Below are 22,645 nucleotides of genomic sequence, written 5' to 3'. Positions count from 1 at the left end.
GTGTTTTAATTTGAAATGGGGGTGTGGAGAGAGAGAGATATCTTCTATCTGTTTAATTCCCCACATGGTCTAAGAGCTGGATCTTGGCCAGACCAAAGCCAAGAGCTGGGAATTCAGTATTGGTCTCCCATGGGGATGGTGAGGACCCAACCACATGCTGCCTCCAAGGGTGCATATTAGTAGGAAGCTGGATCAGAAGCAGAGTAGCTGGAACTCAAACCAGACACTGCAGTATGGGAGGCAGGCATCCCAAGTGGCTTCTCAGCCACTGGACCAAAGCCCACCCTGCTTATCTTGTGATTAAATGATTGTTTTGCTGTGAAATTATAGGAGTTCTCTATATATTATTTATTTATTTATTTATTTGAAAGACAGAATTACAGAGAGGCAGAGGCAGAAAGAGAGAGAGGAAAAAAAAAAAGAGAGAGAGAGAGAGGTCTTCCATCTGCTGGTTCATTCCCCAAATGGGCACAACAGCCAGAGCTGGGCTGATCCGAAGGCAGGAGCCAGGAGATTCCTCCAGGTCTGCAACATGGGTGCAGGGGCCCAAGGACTTGGGCCATCTTCTATTGCTTTCCCAACCATAGCAGAGAGCTGGATTGCAAGTGGAGCAGCCGGGACTTGAACTGGTGCCCACATGGGATGCTGGCACTGCAGGCAGCAGCTTTATCTGCTATGCCACAGCACCAACCCTGTATATTCTTGATATTAATCCCTTATCAGGTATATGATTGGTAAATATTTTCTCCCATTCCATGGGCTGCCTTTCCACACTTTGGATAATGTCTGGCAGTGGGCAGCAGCTTAGCAGTTTCATGTGACCCATTGGGTCTGTTTTCCTTTTGTTTCTGTGCTTTTTGTGTCATTCAAGAAATCCTCAAATCCAATCTCATGAGGCTTTTCTCCTATTTTTTTCCTAGACATTTCTAGTTTTTGCCTTTATGCTTAAGTCTTTGGTGTTTTTTAAGTTGATTTTTTTTAATGTTACAAAGTGACAGTCCAACTTCACTTTTTGGCTGTCCATTTCTCACAATCCCATTTGTTGAAAAGGTTTATCTCTTCCCAATCCAGTGGGGAATTGGCAGTCTTTGAAAATCACTTAATCATGTAGGTGAGGATTTCATATATGCGAGGGTAATGTATGTGAGTATTTTAAACCTGTTTTGGCTACTCTGAGTTCACTGAAAATTCCATGAGTTTAAACATATGTTTTTGTATTTCTGCCAGAATTGCTGGAATTTTGAAAGCAATCACATTGAGTCTGTCAATCACTCATATTAGGACAAATGTACAGTATTAACCCTTCCTAACCATAAGCCTGGATGCCTTTCCATTTATTGGTGTATTTAGTTCGGCAGCATTTTGTAGCTTTTCAGAGTGCAATTATCTTGGCTGCTTGGCTGTTTTGTTCCAAAGTACCTTGTTAATTTTGAAGCTGTTGTAAGCGGGATTTTCTTGATTCTGTTTTCAGCTTTTCATTGTTAGTATAGAAGTACCAATGATTGTTATGGAGACTCTGGTTTCTCTTCAGATCGTATAAATCTTTTGCCTTTTACTGAAGATTTCTGTGGAGAGGAATAACTTGAGTCTTTAACCAGTTTTTTTTTTTTTTTTTGACAGGCAGAGTGGACAGTGAGAGAGAGACAGAGAGAAAGGTCTTCCTTTTGCCGTTGGTTCACCCTCCAATGGCCACTGCGGTAGCGCGCTGCGGCCGGCGCACCACGCTGTTCCGATGACAGGAGCCAGGTGCTTCTCCTGGTCTCCCATGGGGTGCAGGGCCCAAGCACTTGGGCCATCCTCCACTGCCCTCCGGGACCACAGCAGAGAGCTGGCCTGGAAGCGGGGCAACCGGGACAGAATCCGGTGCCCTGACCGGGACTAGAACCCGGTGTGCCGGCGCCGCAAGGCGGAGGATTAGCCTGTTGAGCCACGGCGCCGGCCTTTAACCAGTTTTTGAGGCTTTGCATTCTGTGGGGCTGTTTTCTCTTCTGTTGGAAAGTAATTTAGGCTTGCTTAGCTTTCAAGGCTTCCCTGACTCAGAGCTCCAGGCTGCTCCTCTTCCGGTTCAGCTCCACGTCGTTCCACCTCGGGAAGCAGCAATGATGACCTGTGTGCTTGGGCCCCTGCACCCACACGAGAGACTGGGATGAAGCTCCGGCTTCTAGCTTGGCCTGCCTCGCCCTACCCCGCCCACCCTGCCCCGGCTGTGGCCACTTGGGGAGTGAACCAGCAATGGAAAAACTCTCTCTGTGGCTCTGTAACTCTTTCAAATAAATTTTAAAAAAAAACATCTTTTAAAAATGATTTTTATGTTTTGATTTTGTACACTGCAGCTTTGCTGAGTTAATTCTAATTGTGTGGGGGTGGGCAGAGAGAGAGGAGAGAAGTCCTTAGGGTTTGTACATACAAGATCATACTGTCTATGAATAAAGATAATTTGACTTCCTCCTTTCCTTCTTGGATCCCTGTTATTTCTTGCCTAATTGCTTTCGCTAGGATTTCTAATGACATATTGAATGGAAGTGGCAAAAATGGCATCTTTGTCTTATTACTGAAGTTACAGTGAAACTTGATTTTTTTTTTTTTTAACCGTAGACTGTGATACAGCTGTGGGCTTTTAAAATGTAGCATTTAACGCATTTATTGCATTTATCATGCTGAGATAGTTTCCTTCTAGTGGTAGTTTGTGGAATATTTTTTAAAGCATGAAAGGGTATTGAATTTTGTCAAATGCTTTTTCTATACCTGTTGAAATAATCATGTGGTTTTTTGCCTTTTTTGTTAATGTGTGGTATATTATAGTGATTGATTTGGATATGTTGAAACGTTCTTGGCATTCCAAAAATAAATGCCATATGATCACGTTGTAGAATCCTTTTCATATCCTGATTGGATTCTGTTCACTAGTGTTTTCTTGAGGATTATTATTTCAGTATCAGTAAGGATTCTGGTCTCCAGTTTTCCTGTACGTTGGGTTGAGATTATTCTTTATTTACATGTCTAGTAGAACTCACCATTAAAACTTTCTGGTCTGGGAATTTTTGGTTACTAAATCAATCTCCTTATTACTTATAGATATATTAAGATTTTCTGTACCTTCACAGTTCATTTTGGTAGGTTGTATGTTTCCAGAATTTTCCATTTGTTGGCATATAGTTGCTTATGGTAGTCCATTATAATCTTATGTTATTCATAAATTTTGGGAGTATTATCCCCTTCTGATTTTATTTGACCATTCTCTGTTTTCTTCTTAGTCAATATAGAGGGTGTTTTACAATTTTGTTGATCTTTTCAAAGAACCTACTATTGGTTTTCTGCATATTATAGCTTGTTTGTCTCTCATTTCCTCCCTCACTACCTTCTTTTGTGTCTAGTCAATTTTTATTGGTGACGTATTTTGATTCCCACCTTGTTTCTTTTGTATATTCTATGTATATGTTCTTTCTGGTTATCATGGGCGTAACATAAAATATCCTAAAGTAATAACAATCTGCTTTAAACTGATAACAAATTAAATTCAACTGCACACAGAAAACCCTTTTAGAGTAATGTCTCCTTTAATGGGTGTAAACAATACCATCTTTGCATATAGTTAACCATTAATGTGGATTTATAATTGCTTTATAATTTTTCTGGAGTTATGAATCAAAATAACAATGCAGGTTTTCTTATTTGTCCATGTCTTTACCTCACTTTCTAGTTTCATATGATATTTATTTATTTATTTATTTATTTTTATTTGAGAACAAGTTTTACTGTTAACTCTCATAATACAACTCTTTGAGGACAGAGATCCTGCATGGAAAGTTAGTGCACAGTGACTCCTGTTGTTAATTTAACAATTAACACTCTTATATATGACATCAGTGATCACCTGAGTCTCTAAACATGAGCTGCCTAGGCAATGGAAGCATTTGGAATACACAAACCCTATCAGTATTTAGACAAGGCCATAGGCAAAGTGGAAGTTCTCTCCTCCCTTCAGAGAAAGGTACCTCCTTCTTTGATGGCCCCTTCTTTCCCCTGGGGTCCCACTCATTCTTCATGTAGGACATTTTTTGCCACAGTGTCTTGGCTTTCCATGCCTGAAATGCTCTCATGGGTTTTTCAACCAGACCAGAATGTCCTAAGGGCTGGTAATGAGGTCAGAGTACAGCTTAAAGCAATTGTCATTCTGTGAGTCTCCTGTATGGACTGGTTCCCATGTTTGAGCATTCACTCCTTTTTAATTTTATCTGTTGTTATTAGCAGACACTTAATCCTATTTATATGATCACTTTAACACTTAGTCTTATCTATATGATCACTTTAATACTTAATCTTATCCATATGATCACTTTAACACTTACTCCCACCATTTGCTGAAGAGACTGTCCTCACTCCAGGGATTGGTTTTAGCTCCTTGGTCAAATATAAGTTGATTATAGATGCTTGGATTGATTTGTGGTGTTTCTCTTCTGTTCCATTGGTCTATCCACCTGTTTTTGTACCAGTACCAGGTTGTTTTGATTCTAACTCTCCTGTAGTATGTCTTGAAATCTGGTATTGTGGTGCTGCCAGTTTTGTTTTTGTTGTATAAGATTGCTTTAGTTATTTAGGGTCTCCTGTGTTTCCATATGAATTTCAGCATCTTTTTTTATACATCTGAGAAGAATATCCTTGGTATTTTGATTGTTATCTCATTGAATCTGTAGATTACTTTTGAAAGAATGGACACTTTCATGATATTGATTCTTCCAATCCATGAAAATGGAAGATTTTTCCATTTTTTGTATTTTCTATTTGTTACTTTGATGTTTTATAATTTCCACCATAGAGATCTTTGATATCCTTGATTAAATTTAACCCAAGGTATTTTTTTGGTAGCTATTGTGAATGGGAATGATCTTAGAAGTTCTTTCTCAGCTGTGGCACTGTCTGTGTATACAAAGGCTATTAATTTTTCTGTACTGACTTTATACCCTGCTACTTTATCAAACTCTTCTATGAGTTCCAATAGCCTCTTAGTGGACTTTTTTGGATCCCCTATATATAGAATCATGTCATCTGCAAATAGGATAGTTTGACTTCTTCCTTCCCAATTTGTATCCCTCTGATTTCCTTTTCTTGCCTAATGGCTCTGGCTAAAACTTACAGTACTGTATTGAATAGCAATGATGAGAGTGCGCATCCCTGTCTGGTACTGGATCTCACTGGGAATGCTTCCAAGTTTTCCCCATTCAATTTGATGCTGGCCATGGGTTTGTCATAAATTGACTTGATTATGTTGAGGAATGTTCCTTCTATACCAATTTGCTTAGAGTTTTCATCATGGAAGGGTGTTGTGTTTTATCAAATGCTTTCTCTACATCTATTGAGATAATCGTATGGTGTTTGTTCTTCAATTTGATAATGTGATGTATCACACTGATTGATTTGCAAATGTTGAAATATCCTTGCATACCAGGGCTAAATCCCTCTTGGTTTGGGTGAATGATCTTTCTGATGTGTTGTTGGATTCAATTGACTAGTATTTGGTTTAGGATTTTTGCATCTATGTTCATTGGGGAAACTGGTCTGTAGTTTTCTTTCTCTGTTGCATCTTTTTCAGATTTAGGAATTAAGGTGATGCTGGCTTCATAGAAAGAATTTGGGAGGATTCCCTCCATTTCAATCATTTTGAATAGCTTGAGAAGAATTGGAATTAGTTCTTTAAATATCTGGTAGAATTCAGCAGTGAAGTCATCTGGTCCTGGGCTTTTCTTTTTTGGGAGGGTCTTTATTACTGATTCAATTTCTGTCTTGGTTATGAGTATGTTTAGGTTTTCTATGTCTTCATAGCTCAATTTAGGTAGGTTGTATGTGTCCAGGAATCCATCCTTTTCTTCTAGGTTTCCCTGTTTGCTGGCATACAGATCTTTGTAGTAATTTTTGATGATTCTTTTTAGTCCTGTGGTCTCTGTTTATATTTACTTTTTCTTTCTCTTTTTATTTATTTACATCTTCTCTCCTTTTTTGGTTAGTTGGGCCAATGGTGTGTCAATCTTGCCAATTTTTTAACATCCCCAGCTCTTGGTTTTGTTGATCTTTTGTATTGTTCTTTTTTTGTTCAATTTTGTTGACTTCTCTAATTTTAGTTGTTTCTTTTTCCTACGAGTTCTGGGTTTGGTTTGTTGCTGTTTTTCTAGATCCTTGAGATGCACTGATAACTCATTTGTTTGGCGCTTTTCTAGTTTCTTTCTTTCTTTCTTTCTTTCTTTCTTTCTTTCTTTCTTTCTTTCTTTTTTTTTTTGACAGGCAGAGTGGACAGTGAGAGAGAGAGAGACAGAGAGAAAGGTCTTCCTTTGCCGTTGGTTCACTCTCCAATGGCTGCCGCGGCCGGCGCGGTGTGGCCGGCGTACCGCGCTGATCCGAAGGCAGGAGCCAGGTGCTTCCCCTGGTCTCCCATGGGGTGCAGGGCCCAAGTACTTGGGCCATCCTCCACTGCACTCCCTGGCCACAGCAGAGAGCTGGCCTGGAAGAGGGGCAACCGGGACAGAATCCGGTGCCCTGACCGGGACTAGAACCCGGTGTGCTGGCGTCTCTAGGCGGAGGATTAGCCTATTGAGCCGCGGCGCCGGCTCGCCTTTCTAGTATCTTGATATAGGCACTTATTGCTATAAACTTTCCTCTTAATGCTGCTTTTGCAAAAACTGTTTTGTTTTGTCTTTATTAAAATATTTATTTGAGAGGTAGAGTTACAGACAGTGAGAGGGAGAGGCAGAGAGAAATGTCTTCCATCCACTGGTTCATTCCCCAAATGGGTGCAACTGCCAGAGCTGAGCTGATACGAAGCCAGGAGCCAGAAACTTCTTCTGGGTCTCCAGTGCAGGTGCTGGGGTTCAAGGACTTGGGCCATCTTCTGCTTTCCAAGGCCGCAGCAGAGAGCTGGATCAGAAGAGGAGCAACTGTATTAGAACCTGTGCCCATATAGGATGCTGGTACCATAGGAGGGGGATTAACCTACTGCACCACAGGGCCAACCCCTCCCATACATTTATGTTGTATTTGTCATCTTCATTTGTTTCCAGATATTTTTTGATTTTGCTTTTGATTTCCTCAGTGACCAACTGTTCATTCAGGAGCATGTTGTTCAATCTTGTGTTTGCATATGCTCTAGAGATTCCTGAGTTGCTGATTTCCAGCTTCATTCCATTGTGGTCAGAGAAGATGTATTTTTTGAATTTGCTGAGACTTGCTTTATGGCCAAGCATATGGTCAATCCTAGAGTAAGCCTCATGCACTGGTGAGAAGATTGTGTATTTTGCAGCTGTAGGATGGAAAGTTCTGTAGATATCTGTTAGGTCAATTTGGTCTATAGTGCTGATTAACTCTGCTGTTTGCTTGCTGACTTTGTCTAGTTGATCTGTCCATTGCTGAAAGTGGAGTATTGAAGTCCCCCAATACTATTGTATTGCAGTCAGTGTTCCCTTTAAATCCCTTAATATTTCTTTGAAATAGCCAATGTCCTGTCATTAGGTGCATATACATTTAAAATAGTTACATCTTCCTGTTGAATTGATCCCTTAATCATTACATAGTGCCCTTCTTTGTCTCTTTTAACAATTTTTTGCTTAAAGTCTATTTTGTCTGATATTAGGATGGCTATACCAGATCTCTTTTGGTTTCTGTTGGCATGGAATATCTTTTTCCATCCATTCACTTTCAGTTTGCATGCATCTTTGTTGGTGAGATGTGTTTCTTGTAGGCAGCAAATAGATGGGTTTTGTTTTTTAACATCTTCAGCCTGACTGTGTCTTTTAACTGGAGAACTGAGGCCATTTAGATTCGAGGTGACTATTGTTAAGTAATGACTCTGCCCTGACATTTTTCCATAAATATTCCTGGGTTTTTTTTTGCTTTGGATTTCCTTTGTACTTTTTCTGGGAGATCTTCTGCCTTCACCTTCTTTCATAGTGATGACCATGTTTCTGTGCGTAGCACATCCTTAATCATCTCCTGTAGGGCTGAACAGGTGGTAAAAATTCTTTGAATTTCTAGTTGTTATGGCAAGTCTTTATTTCCCTTCATTCATGAATGAGAGATTTGCAGGGTATAGTATTCTGGGTTGACAGTTTTTTTCTCTGAAGACTTGGAATATATCTTGCCATTCTCTCTTAGCCTGTGGAGTATTTAATGAGAAGTCTGATGCGAGTCTAATTGGAGATCCTCTGAATATAATCTGGTGTTTCTCATGTACATTTTAGAATCTTTATGTTTTTCTGTGGAGAGTTTGAATATAGTGTGTCGTGGTGAAGATCTTTTCTGGTCATGTATATTAGGAGTTCTATGTGCTTCCTGTACTTGGATGTTCCTTTCTTTCTCCAAATTAGGGAAGTTTTCTGTAATTATTTCACTAAAAAGGCCTTCTAATCCTTTCTCTCTTTCCATGCCTTCAGGGACTCCTAGAACCTGTATGTTGGGTCATTTGATAGTATCCTGTAGATTCCCAACAGTGTTTTTTAATTTTCTAAGTTCTTCTTGCTTTTGGTCTGATTGTATAATTTCCTGCAATTTGTCTCCTAAATTTGATGTTCTTTCTTCTGCTTCACCAATTCTGTTGTTAAGGATCTCCACTGTATTTTTTTATTTGTTCTATAGAATTCTTCATTTCTAAGATTTCATTTTGCTTTCTCTTTAAGATCTCAGTTTTGTGGGAAAAATTTTCTTTCATGTCATATACTATTTCATTAGTTTGTCCATTTGCTTCTGATTACTTCTTAGTAATTCTATGATTAATTTTTTGAATTCCATTTCTGGAATTTCTTCAATTTCTTTTTTTTCACCATCTAGTAGTAAAGTATTGTGTTCTTTTGGGGGTGTCATGTTGTCTTCCTTTTCTTGTCTCTTGAATTGGTGCATTTATTATTCAGCATTTGTGGTGATACTCACTGGTTTCTTTGTTTTGTTTTGTTTTGTTTTTTGCTGTGGCAGCTTTTATCATCTTTGGACTATGCCTCAGTGGATTAGGGGCGTTTCTACTTTTTCAGTGAATAACTAGAGGCTAGTGGTGGGTGTGGCCAGGGAACTCTGTTCAGTGCTCCAGGGTGAAGGGAGTGTCCAAGGTGATGCCCAGGTTGAGCTAGGTAAATCTTTTTTTTTTTTTTTTAAATCAGTGGAGAGGTTTGTTCTGCTCAGTTGCCATAGACAGCTCACCTCCTTTCCTCCAAGGAAACCAGTTCCTGGGTGCTAGCGCCAGTGAGTATAATATTTGTTTGCACTGCCACAAGAACCACACAAAGTATCTGTGCAGTCCTTGGTATAAGCTCAGATGCTTCAGCCATGTCCCTCGCCAGGTAACCAGGGAGCCCTGATCATGTGGAACCTCCCACAGTGACTGCTCAGTGTCCCAGCCACACTCTGAGTCCTCCCAGGCAGCCTCAGTGTTTTCACAGTCCCAGCGTGTAAGCCTCCCACAGTCACGAGCACCCAGCCCTCTGTCTGTTCTCCTCACCAGACTCAGGAGTCTCCGCGTGGCTGATTGCTGGGCACATACATGAGCTGGCTCAGCTGTTAGGTGTGACTACAATGTACCTGCTCTCTATTGGCTTGCTCCAGGACACCACTGTAGGGTGATCAGAGATAGAGACCCCCCCCCCCTTTTTTCTCCTCTAGTTTGGCAGGTACACTATCCCCCACAGGGCTCCACGCTGGATTCCCTCCAGGCTCTTACTGCAGCTTTATTGCCAGTGGCTAGGGCTACTGCAGAGTGGTCTCACCTCGGTCTCCAAAGCTGTTGCAGAGGCTCTTGGATGCTGGGGTCCTGAGCTGAGTGCATCCACATCCTCCCCGAAGGTCCACCGTGTCCTAATCTGCGTGGAGTTTCCGCTGCAGTCTTCTCCCTAACTCTTCCCTGAGATTGTACTCTCTGCTTTTTAAAAACTATCTCTAGCCTGGAGCAGTAAGCACCCACCCTACTCTGCCCTCTTAATCCAGTCTCTCATACGGCTTTTAGTTACTGTCTGGCATCCTTCCATTTCCACTTGAAGGGTTCCTTTTGGTATTTCTTACCAGGCAAACCTTGCAGAAATGAGCTCCCTCAATTTTTGTTTATGTTTAAATGTAATTTATTGTTTAAGGATGCCTTAATTTTAATTTACATTTTTGAAACACAGTTTTGTCCAATATGGAATTATTGGCTGATAGATTTTTCTCTTTCATCACTTTAAATCTATCATCCTGTGACCTTTTGGCTTGCACAATTTCAGCTGATAAATTTGGTCATAATCTTATTGAGGATCTCTTACATGTAACAAGTTTTTTTTTTTTGTTTCTGCTTTCAAGATTGTCTATATTTGTTATTTGAAGACTTGGGTATTGTGTGGCTCAGCATGGATGTCTTTGGATTTAGCCTGTATGGAGTATATTCAACTTTTTATATGTATATGTTTCTTCAAACTTGGTAATTTTTAAACTCCTATTCTTTAAATAAATGATCTTTCTGTATCTTTATTTCTGTCTTTCCCTGAGATTTTCTTAATGTATCTTTTGGTCTTTCTGATGGTGACCCACAGTTTTTAAGGTTCTGTTCATTTTTTTCTTTTTTTCATTTTTGCTCGCCAGACTTGGTCATTTCACATAACCTGTCTTTACATTTCCTGATTCTTTCTTCAATTTTTCTTATCTTCCAGTGAATACTTCTAGTATATTTTTCTATTCAGTTTTTTTTAATTTTCCAGCTCCATAATTTCTGTTTGGGTCTTGTTGATATTCTTATTTTGTTCATATTTAATTTTTTTATCTTTGTCCATGTTTTCCCTTAGCTTTTGTTTTCTATAAAATATTTACTTTTATCTACTTGAAACAGAGCGACACAGAAATCTTCCACCCACTGGTTTTCTTCCTAAATGCCTATAACAGCCAAAACTGGGTCAGGCTAAAGCCATGAGTCTGCAACTCCATCTGGGTATCCCACTGGGTGGCAGGGTCCCCAAAACTTGGGCCACGATGTGCCGCCTCCCAGGATGCATAGCAAGAAGCCAGATCAGAAGTGGAGCTGCTGGGATTAGAACTGGCATTGCAGTATAGGATGCAGGCATCCCATGTGGTGGCTTAACTCACTGAACCACAACACCACATTTCCCTTAGCTTCTCTGCACATTTACTGTAGTTGCTTTAAAGTTTTTTTTTGTGGTAAGCTCAAGTCTTGTGGTTTTTTTAAATTCATTTATTTAAAAGAAAGAGTTAAAGATAAGAAGAGACAGAGGTCTTCCATCCACTGGTTTACTCCCCAGATGTCCTCAGTGGTTAGCACTGGGCTAGGCTGAAGGCAAGAACCAGAAGCGCCATCCAGGTCTCCAAGTGAGTGGCAGGGGCCCAAGCGCTTGGGCCATCTCCTGCTGCTTCTCCCCAGGCCAGCAGCAGGGAGCTGGGTCAGGAGCAGAGTAGCTGGTACACTTGAATATTGTGTGGCTCAGCATGGATGTTTGTGGGTTTATCCTGTATGGAGTATATTCAACTTTTTATATGTGCATGTATAAGTAACCAGCGCCTGTTTGGGACGCCAGCATCGCAGGCAGTGGGTTAACCCACTACACCACAACACTGGCTCCAGCTTCTGGTTCCTTAGGGTTGACCCCCAGAGATCTATTTTTTTTTCCTATGAATGCACTTGTTTCCATTTCTTTTTTTTTAAGATTTTATTTATTTTATTTGAGAGGTAGAGTTACAGACAGTGAGAGGGAGAGACAGAGAGAAAGGTCTTCCTTCTGTTGGTTCACTCCCTAAATGACTGCAACGGCTGGAGCTGTGCCAATCAGAAGCCAAGAGCCAGGTGCTTCTTCCTGGTCTCCCACGTGGGTGCAGGGGCCCAAGGACTTGGGCCATCTTCTACTGCTTTCCCAGGCCACAGCAGAGAGCTGGATTGGAAGTGGAGCAGCCAGGACTAGAACTGGCGCTCATATGGGATGCCGGTGCCACAGGTGGAGGATCAACCTACTGTGCCAGGGCGCTGGCCCCATGTTTCCATTTCTTTATATACTTCATGATTTCTTTTGTTATGGTTAAAAATTGGGCATTTGATAAAACAGCTAACTCTCCCAATATTTTATTATTATTGTTTAATTGAAAGAGAGAGAAAGACAGCAAGACACCTCCCAGCTGCTAGTTCACTCCTACACAGGCCTGTAGTGGCCAGGGTGGGGCCAGGGGCCAGGAACTCACTCTAAGTCTCCCAACTAATTGAGCCACCACTGCTGCCTTCTAGGGTGTGCATTAGCAGGGAGCTGGAATCAGGATCCAAACTGTGGCTCCAAGCCAACCATTCTGGTGTGGGATGTGGACATTCTGAATGGCATCTTAACCACTGTGCTAGTGCCCACCCCTCAGTCTTTTCTGAGAGTCTCTGCGAGGGGGTGATAGCCCTCCAGAAAGGCCAGTGTGAAGACCTGGGATAGTCTCAGGTGTTGAGGAGCATGCATACTCTCTACGCCTGTATGTGGGCTTTCCTCACAATCTCCTATATTCACACACGCTTTTTGATGTCTTGGTTTCTCTAAGGATCTCAGCCTTGCTTCTTTGTGGGACTTAAAGCTCTACTGTATTACTCTTCCTGAAATGTTTTGTCTCCAGATGACCATGAGGCTGAAGTTGCCTGCAGGTTTCCCATGGTGTAGCACCTAGCTGCCATCCAGGGCTACTGTGCCTGCCATTCCTGCCTGGGCTCCCGGTCAGGTGCTTCAGTGAGCAGTCCATTGGGCAGCCCACAGATGGGCCAGGATGTAGCAAGCAAGTCCCACTGTTGCCCTTCCACCCCGAAAGAGGAAACTGGGAATTGGGTCACTTCCTTCCAACCATGCTTGCTGTGTGTGTGTTTGTGTGTGTGTGTGTGGCGGGGGGGGGGGTGAGGGGAGGGGAGGCTAAAGCAAAAATACCACAGGATTTCTGCCATTTTGAGTGTCACTTTTTCTCAATTGAGCATTTGCTTGTTTTTCATAGATTTTTGATTTCTAGAGGTCCCATAGAACTTGTAATCATTATTTACTTGATATTTCCTTGGGGGAGTGAGGGTCTGGAGTTTTCTATTATGTATTCTTGCTGATGTTACTCAAGAATATACTCTTAAGCACTTGTGGAATATCTACAAGGATTGTTTGTATATCAGCTCAAATGTCATGTTCCAAGAAGTATCAAAAAGTCATGATTACCATATATAGACACTTGTCCTGGTATAATGCATTTAAGGTAACACATAATGTAAAAGAAATTTTAAGTTCAAACTACCTTTTAGAATTGGGACTTAAAGGTAATTAAAATTGAAAAATGAAACATTTAAAAATGTTAGGAGTTTAGTGTCAGCAACATCAATAACTCCACATATAAAAATATCTGTATTGCAAATAAATTGGCATTTAGTGGGAGAATTTATAGTCATAAATACAACATCAGGATACTAATAAGTTTAAGAATGCTATCTCCAGCATGTAAAACAAAGCTGCTACAGAATGGACACACAAATATTTGTTGAGTAAATTAATAAATAAACTCAACAAATTAGATGGAGAACATGGAATCGACAATTTAAGCAGAAGAATGGAATAATAAAGAATGGATATTACTGACTTGGCAAATAACGACAGAGTGGAGTGTGTCAACAAGGTCAAAAGTTGGTTCTACCAAAGGTCTAATTTCATGGACAGACCTGTGTCAAACGTGGCAGTCAGATCATATCCTAAGTACCTGGTCTTCAGGAAGCTGTGTGTAATGAGGGTTAGCATTTCCTCTGAGTGTTGTTGTAGCCCATGTTCAGATGTCCACTGCCCAGACAGTGGACATGAATGACCACATGCCGATGTGACGATGGCCTCCTGCTTGCATCTGTCTCTGACTGCGGGGACCACGTGGGAGTTAGTCCTGGCTGTCACAGCACGAGTTCCTGTGTTTGTCCAGTGCAGCATTTTGATAAGGAGACTGAGAGCTGCAGCATCCAGGGCTGTTGCAGTGGATTCGTTTCTGGGAGGAGGAGCGCCGAGTCACCACACAGACCAGTTACCACACAGAATATAAATTTCCAAAGTACAGCTTTGGATTACAGTGCCCCCCCCCCATAACTTCCCTCCCACAACCCTCCCATCTCCAGCTCCCTCTCCCATTCCATTCACATCAAGATTAATTTTCAATTATCTTTATATACAGAAGATCAATTTAGCATATATTAAGTAAAAATTTCAACAGTTTGCACCCACACAGAAACACGAAGTGTAAAGTACTGTTTGAGTACTAGTTATAGCATTAATTCACATTATACAACACATTAAGGACAGAGATCCTACATGGGGAATAAGTGCACAGTGACTCCTGTTGTTGACTTAACAATTAACAGTCTTGTTTATGGCGTCAGTAATCACCAGGGGTTCTTGTCATGAGCTGCCAAGGCTATGGAAGCCTCTTGAGTTTGCCAACTCCAATCTTATTTGACAAGGCCATAGTCAAAGTGGAAGTTCTCTCCTCCCTTCAGAGAAAGGTACATGTTTCTTTGGTGGCTGCTTCTTTCCACTGGGATCTCACCCACAGAGGTCCTTCATATAGGACATTTTTTGCTACAATGTCTTGGGTTTCCATGCCTGAAATGCTCGCCTGGTCTTTTCAGCCAGACCAGAATGCCTTAAGGGTTGATTCTGAGGTCAGAGAGCTACTTAAGGTGATTGTTATTCTATGAGTCTGTTATATGGACTGCTTCCCGTGTTGGTGCATTCACTGCTTTTTAATTTTATTATTATTACCAAACACTTATTCTATTTACATGATTGCTTTAATACTTGATCCTGTCTGGATGATCACTTTAACACTTAATCTGATCCATATGATCTCTATAACACTTAGAATGCTATTTTTTTATTTGACAGGTAGAGTTATAGACAGAGAGACAGAAAAGTCTTCCTTCCATTGGTTCACTCCCCAAATGGCTGCCACGGCCAGCGCTGTTCCGATCCGACGCCAGGAGCCAAGTGCTTTTCTTCCTGGTCTACTATGTGGGTGCAGGAGCCCAAACACTTGGGCCATCCTCCACTGCCTTCCCGGGCCACAGCAGAGAGCTGGACTGGGAGAGGAGCAACCGGGACTAGAACCTGGTGCCCATGTGGGAAGCCGGCGCTGCAGGTGGAGGATTAACCAAGTGAGCCACGGCACTGGCCCCTAGAGTGCTATTATTATCACCAGTTTAAGGGGATTCAGGGGTCCCATGGCAAGTTTTTAAGCCGTACCCTTAGGAATAAGTCCATAGGAATGTAAGCAGAGAGAACTATACTGCTTTATGGATACAAACTTGATACATTTCACAGTTGCGACTTTAAGCTCATGGTTGATTGTTCCCTCCCTGCCTGCCCCCACTCATACTCTCGCCCCCTCTTCTTCCCCCCCTTATTCTCAGTTTACTTTTAACTAAGATCTATTTTCAATCAACTTTATACACATATGGCTACCTCGATGTTAAGTATGGGGTCCAATAATTAGTATGAAAGAAGAAAAGGGGAAGTAAAATAAGAGAAAATAAATGAAAGGAAAACAAAGAACAAAGCTGTTTGTTAGCAGTCTAGGCGTGGGCTGTTCAATGTCATTGCTTCTCATGGTGTCAGCTTCACTTCTGCAGGCTGCCTTCATGTGCTCCCTTAATTGTCTCAGATCGGGGGAACACATCATATTTGTCCCTTTGGGACTGGCTTATTTCACTAAGTATGATTTCCAGATTCCTCCATTTTGTTGCAAATGACCAGATTTCATTTTTTTTTAACCACTGTGTGGTTTCCATGGTATATATATCCCATAATTTCTTTAGCCAGTATTCAGTTGATGCATTTGAGCTGATTCCATGTATTAGCTATTGTGAATTGAGCTGCGATAAACATGGGGGTATAGATTTTTATTTGCTAATTTCATTTCCCTTGGGTAAATTCCCAGGAGTGGGATGGCTGGGTCATATGGTAGGACTATATTCAGATTTCTGAGGTATCTCCACACTGTCTTCACAGTGACTTTGCCAGTTTGTATTCTGACCAACAGTGGATTAGGGTACCTTTTCCCCCACATCCTCACCAGCAGTTGTTTGTGGATTTCTGTATGAAAGCCATTCTAACTGGGGTCAGGTGAAACCTCACTGGGCTTTTGATTTGCATTTCGAATGACCTAGAGCTGAGCAGGGTGACCGAGAGCCGAGCAGCTTGTCCAGGAGCAGCACGGGTGCTGGTCTTGCGTTGGAGACAAAGCGGCCTTAGAGATCAGTAACCTGGACAAGAAAATGGCCTTCCTATGCAGAGAGAAGCAAGGGTCTGTCATTCTTTTACGCCACCCTCACACTTGGAATTTTACTGAGTTAGATGCAAATGTTCCAGTGTTTATGTTGCTTTGGTTATATTTGACTTAGACACAAAATATGCATTTATGGAGGTACAATGTGATGTGTTGATGCATGTCTACGTTGTGTAATGATCAGGTTAGAGTAATTGGCATAGCCAGCTCTCCACGTATGGATCATTTCTTTGTGGTAAAAGCATTAAAAATCCTCTGCTGTATGTATTTTGCAATCTATCATACATTCTCATTAGCTGCAGACACACGAGAACACCGGAGCTTTTTCCTCCTGACTATAAAGTTGTTCCTATTACATAACCTCTCCCATTTCCCTCGCTACCCTCCCCTCCCAGCCTCCGTAACTCCTATTGCACTGCCTACTTGGCTGAGGTCAGTTTTTAGGGTTCTACATGTGAGCGACATCACGTGGCATTTGTATGTGCCTGGTCTATTTGACCTAACATAATATCCCCCAGGCCCATCCATGTCATCACACATGATAGCATTTGAACAATTTTTTAAGGCTTAATAGTATTTCATTGTGTACATATTACAAATTTTTTCCTCTTTTTCATTTTTGAGATCATTTTTTACTTTACACTATAGTCAAAAACCTAATGATCCACTAAATAAAGAGTTCAACAAATAAAAAGACCACAGTTCAGCAGAAATATAGGCAAGGGCAATAAATAATAATCAAGTGAAAAGCTGTTCAACTTCAGTCATATGAAGTAAATTTTAAAACAGTCACAGATCATTAAACCATACTTGTATGTAGTTTGATGAATATTAAAACAAAGTGTAACAAAATTTTATATTTACAGCAGAACTGACACCAGCATTTCTTTTTTGTTTTTTTTTTTCTAAATTTTAATATTTTAGTTCCCACCTCTAAGGGAGAACATGTGGTATTTTTGTGTGTCTGTCTTATTCTAATCAACATAATGTTCTCGAGTTGCATCATTTTGATGCAAATGATAGAATTCCATTCTTTTTTATAGGATTCCGTTGTGCATGTGTGTGTGTGTGTGTGCGCATGCATGTGTATCACGGTTTCCTTATCTGTTCATCTGATGACAGGCACTGGTTGATTGTACACTTTGGCTGTTGTGAACAGTGCACTACAAACACCGTGGTGCAGGCATCTCTTTGACACAATGTGTTCTTGTCTTTTGGATATACACTCAGTAGTGGGATCGCAGGAGCATGTGACAAATGTTTCTAGCTTTTAAAGAAACCTGCACACTGTTTGCCACAGTGGCTGCACAACTTCACATTCCCACTGGCGGTTATAGGGGTTCCCCTTTGTCCACATGCTTGCCAGCACGTGTTACTCTCTGTCTTGGGTTTTAGCCATTGGATTGGGCTGCAGTGATACCTCCCTGTGATTTTGATCTGCGTTTCCCTGATGCTAGTCACAGTGAGCACTTTTCATGTACTTATTGGCCGTTTATATTTCTTCTTCTGACAACTGCTGTTGAGGTCCTTTGTCCATTTCTTAACTGCATTGATGGTTTTCTATTATTGAGTTTTTTGAGTTGCTTATATATTCTGGATATTAATCTGTTCATGGTTGATGGAGAAAGTTTGTAATAGTTTTGCCCATTCTGTTGGAAGTCTCTTCACTCTACTGATGATTTCCTTTGTTGTGCAGAAGCTTTTGAGTTCGATACAATCCCTTTTGTTTAGTTTTGCTTTTGTTGCCTGAGCTTTGGGGTCTTGTCCAAGAAGTCTTGGCCAAGAAGGCCAATGCCAGCAGGCAGGAGCGCCATCTGGGTGTCCCATGGGGGTGGCAGGGGCCCAAAGACTTGGACCCTCCTCTGCTGCCTTCCCAGAGAGCTGAATCAGAAGTGGAAGAGCCGGGACTGGAACTGGCGCTATGACATGGGATGCCAGCATTGCCCACTACAGTGCCGTGCCAGCCCCCAGTGCCAGCAGTGACTTTAAGATACTTACAAGGACTTGAACTCTGAGGGTGACATACTTCCTGCTGACCTGGGTGGTGAGCACAGGTGGCCTGGCCTCTGCGTCCCACTGGTCTCTGTGCTCAGTGCCCCGTGCTGGGCTTGGTCCCAGTAAATGTGCGACAGACCTGGCTGAAAGCCCAGCCCCCATGTTCTCAAGGAGAACCATGTTCTAATCCACACAGGAGCAGGACTTGTCACCTGATAAGTGGTCACTGCTAAACTGTAATCTCCACTTGCTCTCGTGCCCAAAGCCACAAAGACAAACACGAGAGCAGACCATGGATTGTCTGTAAAAACAAATTTATTAAAAGGCTCATAATTATAAAAGAATATTAAAATGCACAGAAATTAACAAACATTAATTACAAACGCTATACCTTAGCCACAGTGTAGGAAAAGCGTACGCATGTTTCGGATCTGCATAGGTTTTGACTTCTTACACGTCTCAGCACGCGAACGCAAGATGACGGTGCGAGCTGGGCTTCGGCGACAAGGCTGTTCCGGCCCCGGCCATGCCTGATGGTTTTATGAAATTCTAGATGCACCTGCGATGCGAGGCCAGGGGGTTGGTGTACTTACTCAGTTTCAAAACAAAAATGATGGCTTCGCCTTGCAAATAACATCTGAAATACCGGAGGGAGTGTGAAAGCCCCCAGGACCGGGCTAAGCTGCGGCGGCCGTCACCCAGCCTCCCGCCCCGGCTGCAGCAGGCGAGACCTCATGAGTGGCTCCCGCGGGCAGGTGGAGCGGACACTCAGGCTGGCTGCCCAGGGCTGAACGTGCTTCCTCACTAGTGGTCGCCCAGGCCCACGGCCACGCCTGCTGATCTTCCCCCACTGCCTCCCCTCCCACTCCCAGCCGCAGCCTGTGCTCCTGGCCAGTTGGGAGGAGGGCCCAGGGGTCCGGGTGGCCCCAGACTTTCCGTCTGCCATACGCAGGGGTTTTCCCTCCCACCCACAGCAGCGCATCTGAAGCTAGGCAGGGGGCGCTCTGAGCAGGGGATCTGAAGGTAAACGCGTGCTGCTGCAGGAGCTCTGGGCACGGTGAGGTAAGAGCCTTGGCTTCCCCAGGCTGACACACGCAGGGAGCCGTCGGTGGCTCCACTGCGGCACAGCCCCGGGCTTCAGAGCAGAGAGAGGTAGCGTGGGGAGGAGCCCTGCGCTCCCGAGCAGGGCCGGGGGAAGCAGCCTGCCCCCGCGGCGGTGCAGGGCACGCAGCCAGCCTGGAACCCCCTGACCACGTCACTGTCATGATCAGAAGACCCACGGGGACGACGCAAAGGCCCAAATACTACTTTGGTGAACTCCGTACAAACACTGCTCTTATTTAAACATTCACGGCCGGAATTGAAAACTGCAACTTAGACGTGAGCTCCTGGATCTCACGGAGTCTTAGCAGCACCTCAGGGCGGAGCCGCCCAGTCTGCCACAGCGCAGACCCTGCCCCAGCCCGGGGAGAGCGGGCCGTGGCCTCCAGAGCCTCCAGGCCCTGGCCCTCTGCTCGGCTGAGCCAAGTGGGCACGGGAAGGAGGCCCAGGCGGCGGGAGGGTGGCCCACCCGACGGGTGCTGCAGGCGGCCTGGGTGTCTGGGCTGTGTTGGCAGTGAGCTCGCTCAGGGAGGAGTTGCCGGGGCCTGTGGCTCCCCGGGCCGCGCGCTGGGAAACAGAGGGGCTTATCTTTTCCGGAGGATTCTGCTGCCACACGTGATTGTAACCATCTGATTATCACGGGGCTTTGGGGAGGGAGAGGTCAGGAGCTGGGCAGCGGGAGGTGCGGCCTCTTTGAACCTGGCGCGAGTGTGCGTGAGGCACAGAGCTCCCGGGACGCTGGGGGCTGGCACACAGGGGCGTCAGGCAGCACGCGCAGACTCGGGGCGTGGGGGGCCTTCCTGGAGCTGTGATGGCACCGTGCATGGTGAAGTTGGGCTCTGTGTGCTACACAGCAACGCCCAGCCCGAGTCCGCGCTAGCGCTCTGCTCACAGGTCGTGTGACGCGGGCACGGACGGAAGAGTTAACTCCGGAAGTGTAGATCTGCAGGGGCAGAGCTGACCACCAGCTACAGACGAAGGCATGCGTGGCCGAGAACCCAGAGGAAGAGCGTCGGAGACACTCGTCGTGCGAATTCCAACGCACCCGCCAGGGGGACACTGTGGGACTGCCCGCTGCCGCCTTGGCGGGGGAACGGAGGCAGCAGCGTGCGGACGGCTGGCCGATCGCACTTGACATTGTCACCAGTGATTGCAGTCTATTCTCGCGGGCTGATTGCTCGGAGCGCGGGTCGGAGCGGGCGGCTCTCATTCCACCTTGGGGTGTCGGTTGTGGTCCACGGCCTCCACCACCCTCTCGGCGATGGCCCCCATGGTCCTCGTCATGTCCTGCAGGTGGCTCTCGTGCAGCAGCTTCTGGGTCAGGTACTTCTCCCTCTTGATCTTGCTCTTCGTGGTTTTCGACACGTCAGGAATCGCGTAGGAAATGAAGAACTTCACGGAGTAGATGACATGCTGTGGGGAGGGCAGAACCGTCAGCCTCGGGGCTGGGGGGCCCCAGTGCCCCTCAGCGGGCGCCTGGCCGAGCTGTGCACCCGCGCCCCCGTGGAGAGCGCGCACGCTGAGTGCCAGGGGCCTCAAAGGCTGCCCGGAAGTGGAGACGCAGGTCTGCTTCGGTGAGGGAGGCCCTGAACTTGGTGCACAGTTTTCTCAGGACACATTTTCAACAACTTTTTGAAGACCCTCTGTATGCATGGATTGCAACTTTCTGCACCAAAATAAGCATTTTTTAAATTTTTTTTTTTTTATTTGAAAGGCAGAGCGACAGAGAGGGAGAATGAGAGCGAGCTGTCTTCCATCCACTGGTTCCTCCCCTCAGCACCTGCAGCGGCTGGGGCGCAGCCAGGGGCCAGGACGCAGCCGGCTTCCCCAGGTGGGCGGCGGGGTCTGCAGCAGGGCACAGAGCAGCCTGGAGCTGCAGCGGACGTCGCAGAGCGCGAGGTGGAGACGGGCCTTACGGGCCTTTCCGTGCCACGGCGCCCGCCCTCACACTTGGAATTCCATCTCCACAAACCCATCCAGGTTCCCTAGGGGCAGGGGCGCGGGGCGAGGCTGCGTCAGGCCTGGTGGCCACTGAGAGATCATGTGGTTTTTCCTCCGAGACAGCGGGAGAGGACAGGAGCCCAGGGAGAGAGGGGGCTGGCGGGGCTGGGGGAGGCAGCAGAGCTGCTAAGAAGGGCTTGGGGGGTGGGGGGAGGCGAGAGAGCAATGAGGAGGGCCCTGGGGGCTCGGGGCTGAGCGCAGGGGAGGGGAGGGCGGGAGCGGTGCCTGGGAGGGTGCCCGGGAGGTGCCCTCTGAGTCCATGTGGCACAGGCCTGGGCGTGACGGGAGCCGGCAGACAGCAGGGGTCCCGGGTGGGCAGTGAGGGAGAAGAGAAAGGACAGCCCAGGGCTGAGAGCAAGGGCCTCCCGAGGAGGGGAGACTCACAGGACAGCTGGCGGCGTCACTGCCGACACGCAGTGCCCACAGCCATGTGTCGGAGCCGCTTCATGTCACGGACACGAACGCTCGTTACAGGGGAGGTGTCTGCAGCAGGGGCTAAGAGGTGCGGACTTGGCTCAGCCCTGGCTGCGTGAATCAACGTCTTGGAATGAAGGAGACATTACGGCTTTTTTTTTTAGCAAGAATAATATGTCCTAAAATAATTATCTCCTAGTGATAAGGAAGAAAGTACCACATGATGATACTTCAAAAAGCTAAGCTTGTTCTGGTGCAAAAAAGAGTGCTGCAGTCCATGCGGTCTTCCCCTAATGCCCGCTGTGCAGGCTGCGTGTCCCCCGCCCTCTCCTCCTACCTCCATGACGATGATGAAGGCCAGCTTGGCCGCGATCACATGCCAGTAGTAGATGTTGTGTTTGTACTCCTGAGGGTGGCCAGGCGGGTATCGGAAGTCACGGTACCTGTAACCAAATGTGGACGCATCAGGAGACAGAGCTTTCTGATCAAATATTGTCAACAAGGCCCCATTTAAAAAGAATTCACAGGGGCTGGCACTGTGGTGCAGTGGGTAAGCTGGTGACTGCAGGGCCAGCATCCCACGTGAGCACCAGTTCCTGTCCAAGTGCTCCAATTCTGATCAAGCTCTCTGCTAGGGCCTGGGAAAGCAGTGGAAAATGGCCTGAGTCCTTGGGCCCTTGCACCTGCATGGGAAACCCAGAGGAAGCTCCTGGCTCCTGGCTTCAGAGTGGCTCAGCTCCAGCCGTTGTGGCCATTTGGGGAGTAAACCAGCAGATGGAAGACCTCTCTCTGCCTCTGCCTCTCGGTAACTCTGCCTTTCAAATAAATAAGTAAATCTTTAAAAAAATTTTAACAATTCACATTTGACCCAATG

At 44.9% G+C, this 22,645-nt stretch overlaps 1 protein-coding gene and 1 non-coding gene across 3 annotated transcripts in view; one reads left to right on the top strand and one right to left on the bottom strand.

Moving 5' to 3' along the window:
- Positions 1–1,511: 1,511 nt before the first annotated feature.
- Positions 1,512–1,625, top strand: LOC133762613 (U5 spliceosomal RNA). The gene has a single exon (XR_009866287.1). It is a non-coding gene; the product is annotated as a U5 spliceosomal RNA (small nuclear RNA).
- A 16,927-nt stretch (positions 1,626–18,552) lies between these two features.
- Positions 18,553–22,645, bottom strand: part of ANO6 (anoctamin 6) — a 141,303-nt gene continuing 137,210 nt past the window's right edge. For both annotated transcript variants that reach the window (XM_062195106.1, XM_062195107.1), the window contains 2 exons: positions 22,109–22,214; positions 18,553–20,769 (listed from right to left, as the gene is read on the bottom strand). In XM_062195106.1, the coding sequence (XP_062051090.1) occupies positions 20,563–20,769; positions 22,109–22,214 (313 nt within the window). In that variant the 3' untranslated portion in view covers positions 18,553–20,562. The remainder of the gene's footprint in view (positions 20,770–22,108; positions 22,215–22,645) is intronic.

This window comes from Lepus europaeus, chromosome 6 (genome assembly GCF_033115175.1).
Source record: "Lepus europaeus isolate LE1 chromosome 6, mLepTim1.pri, whole genome shotgun sequence".
Taxonomy (NCBI): Eukaryota; Metazoa; Chordata; class Mammalia; order Lagomorpha; family Leporidae; genus Lepus; species Lepus europaeus.
This window is presented reverse-complemented; position numbering and strand designations above follow the sequence as displayed.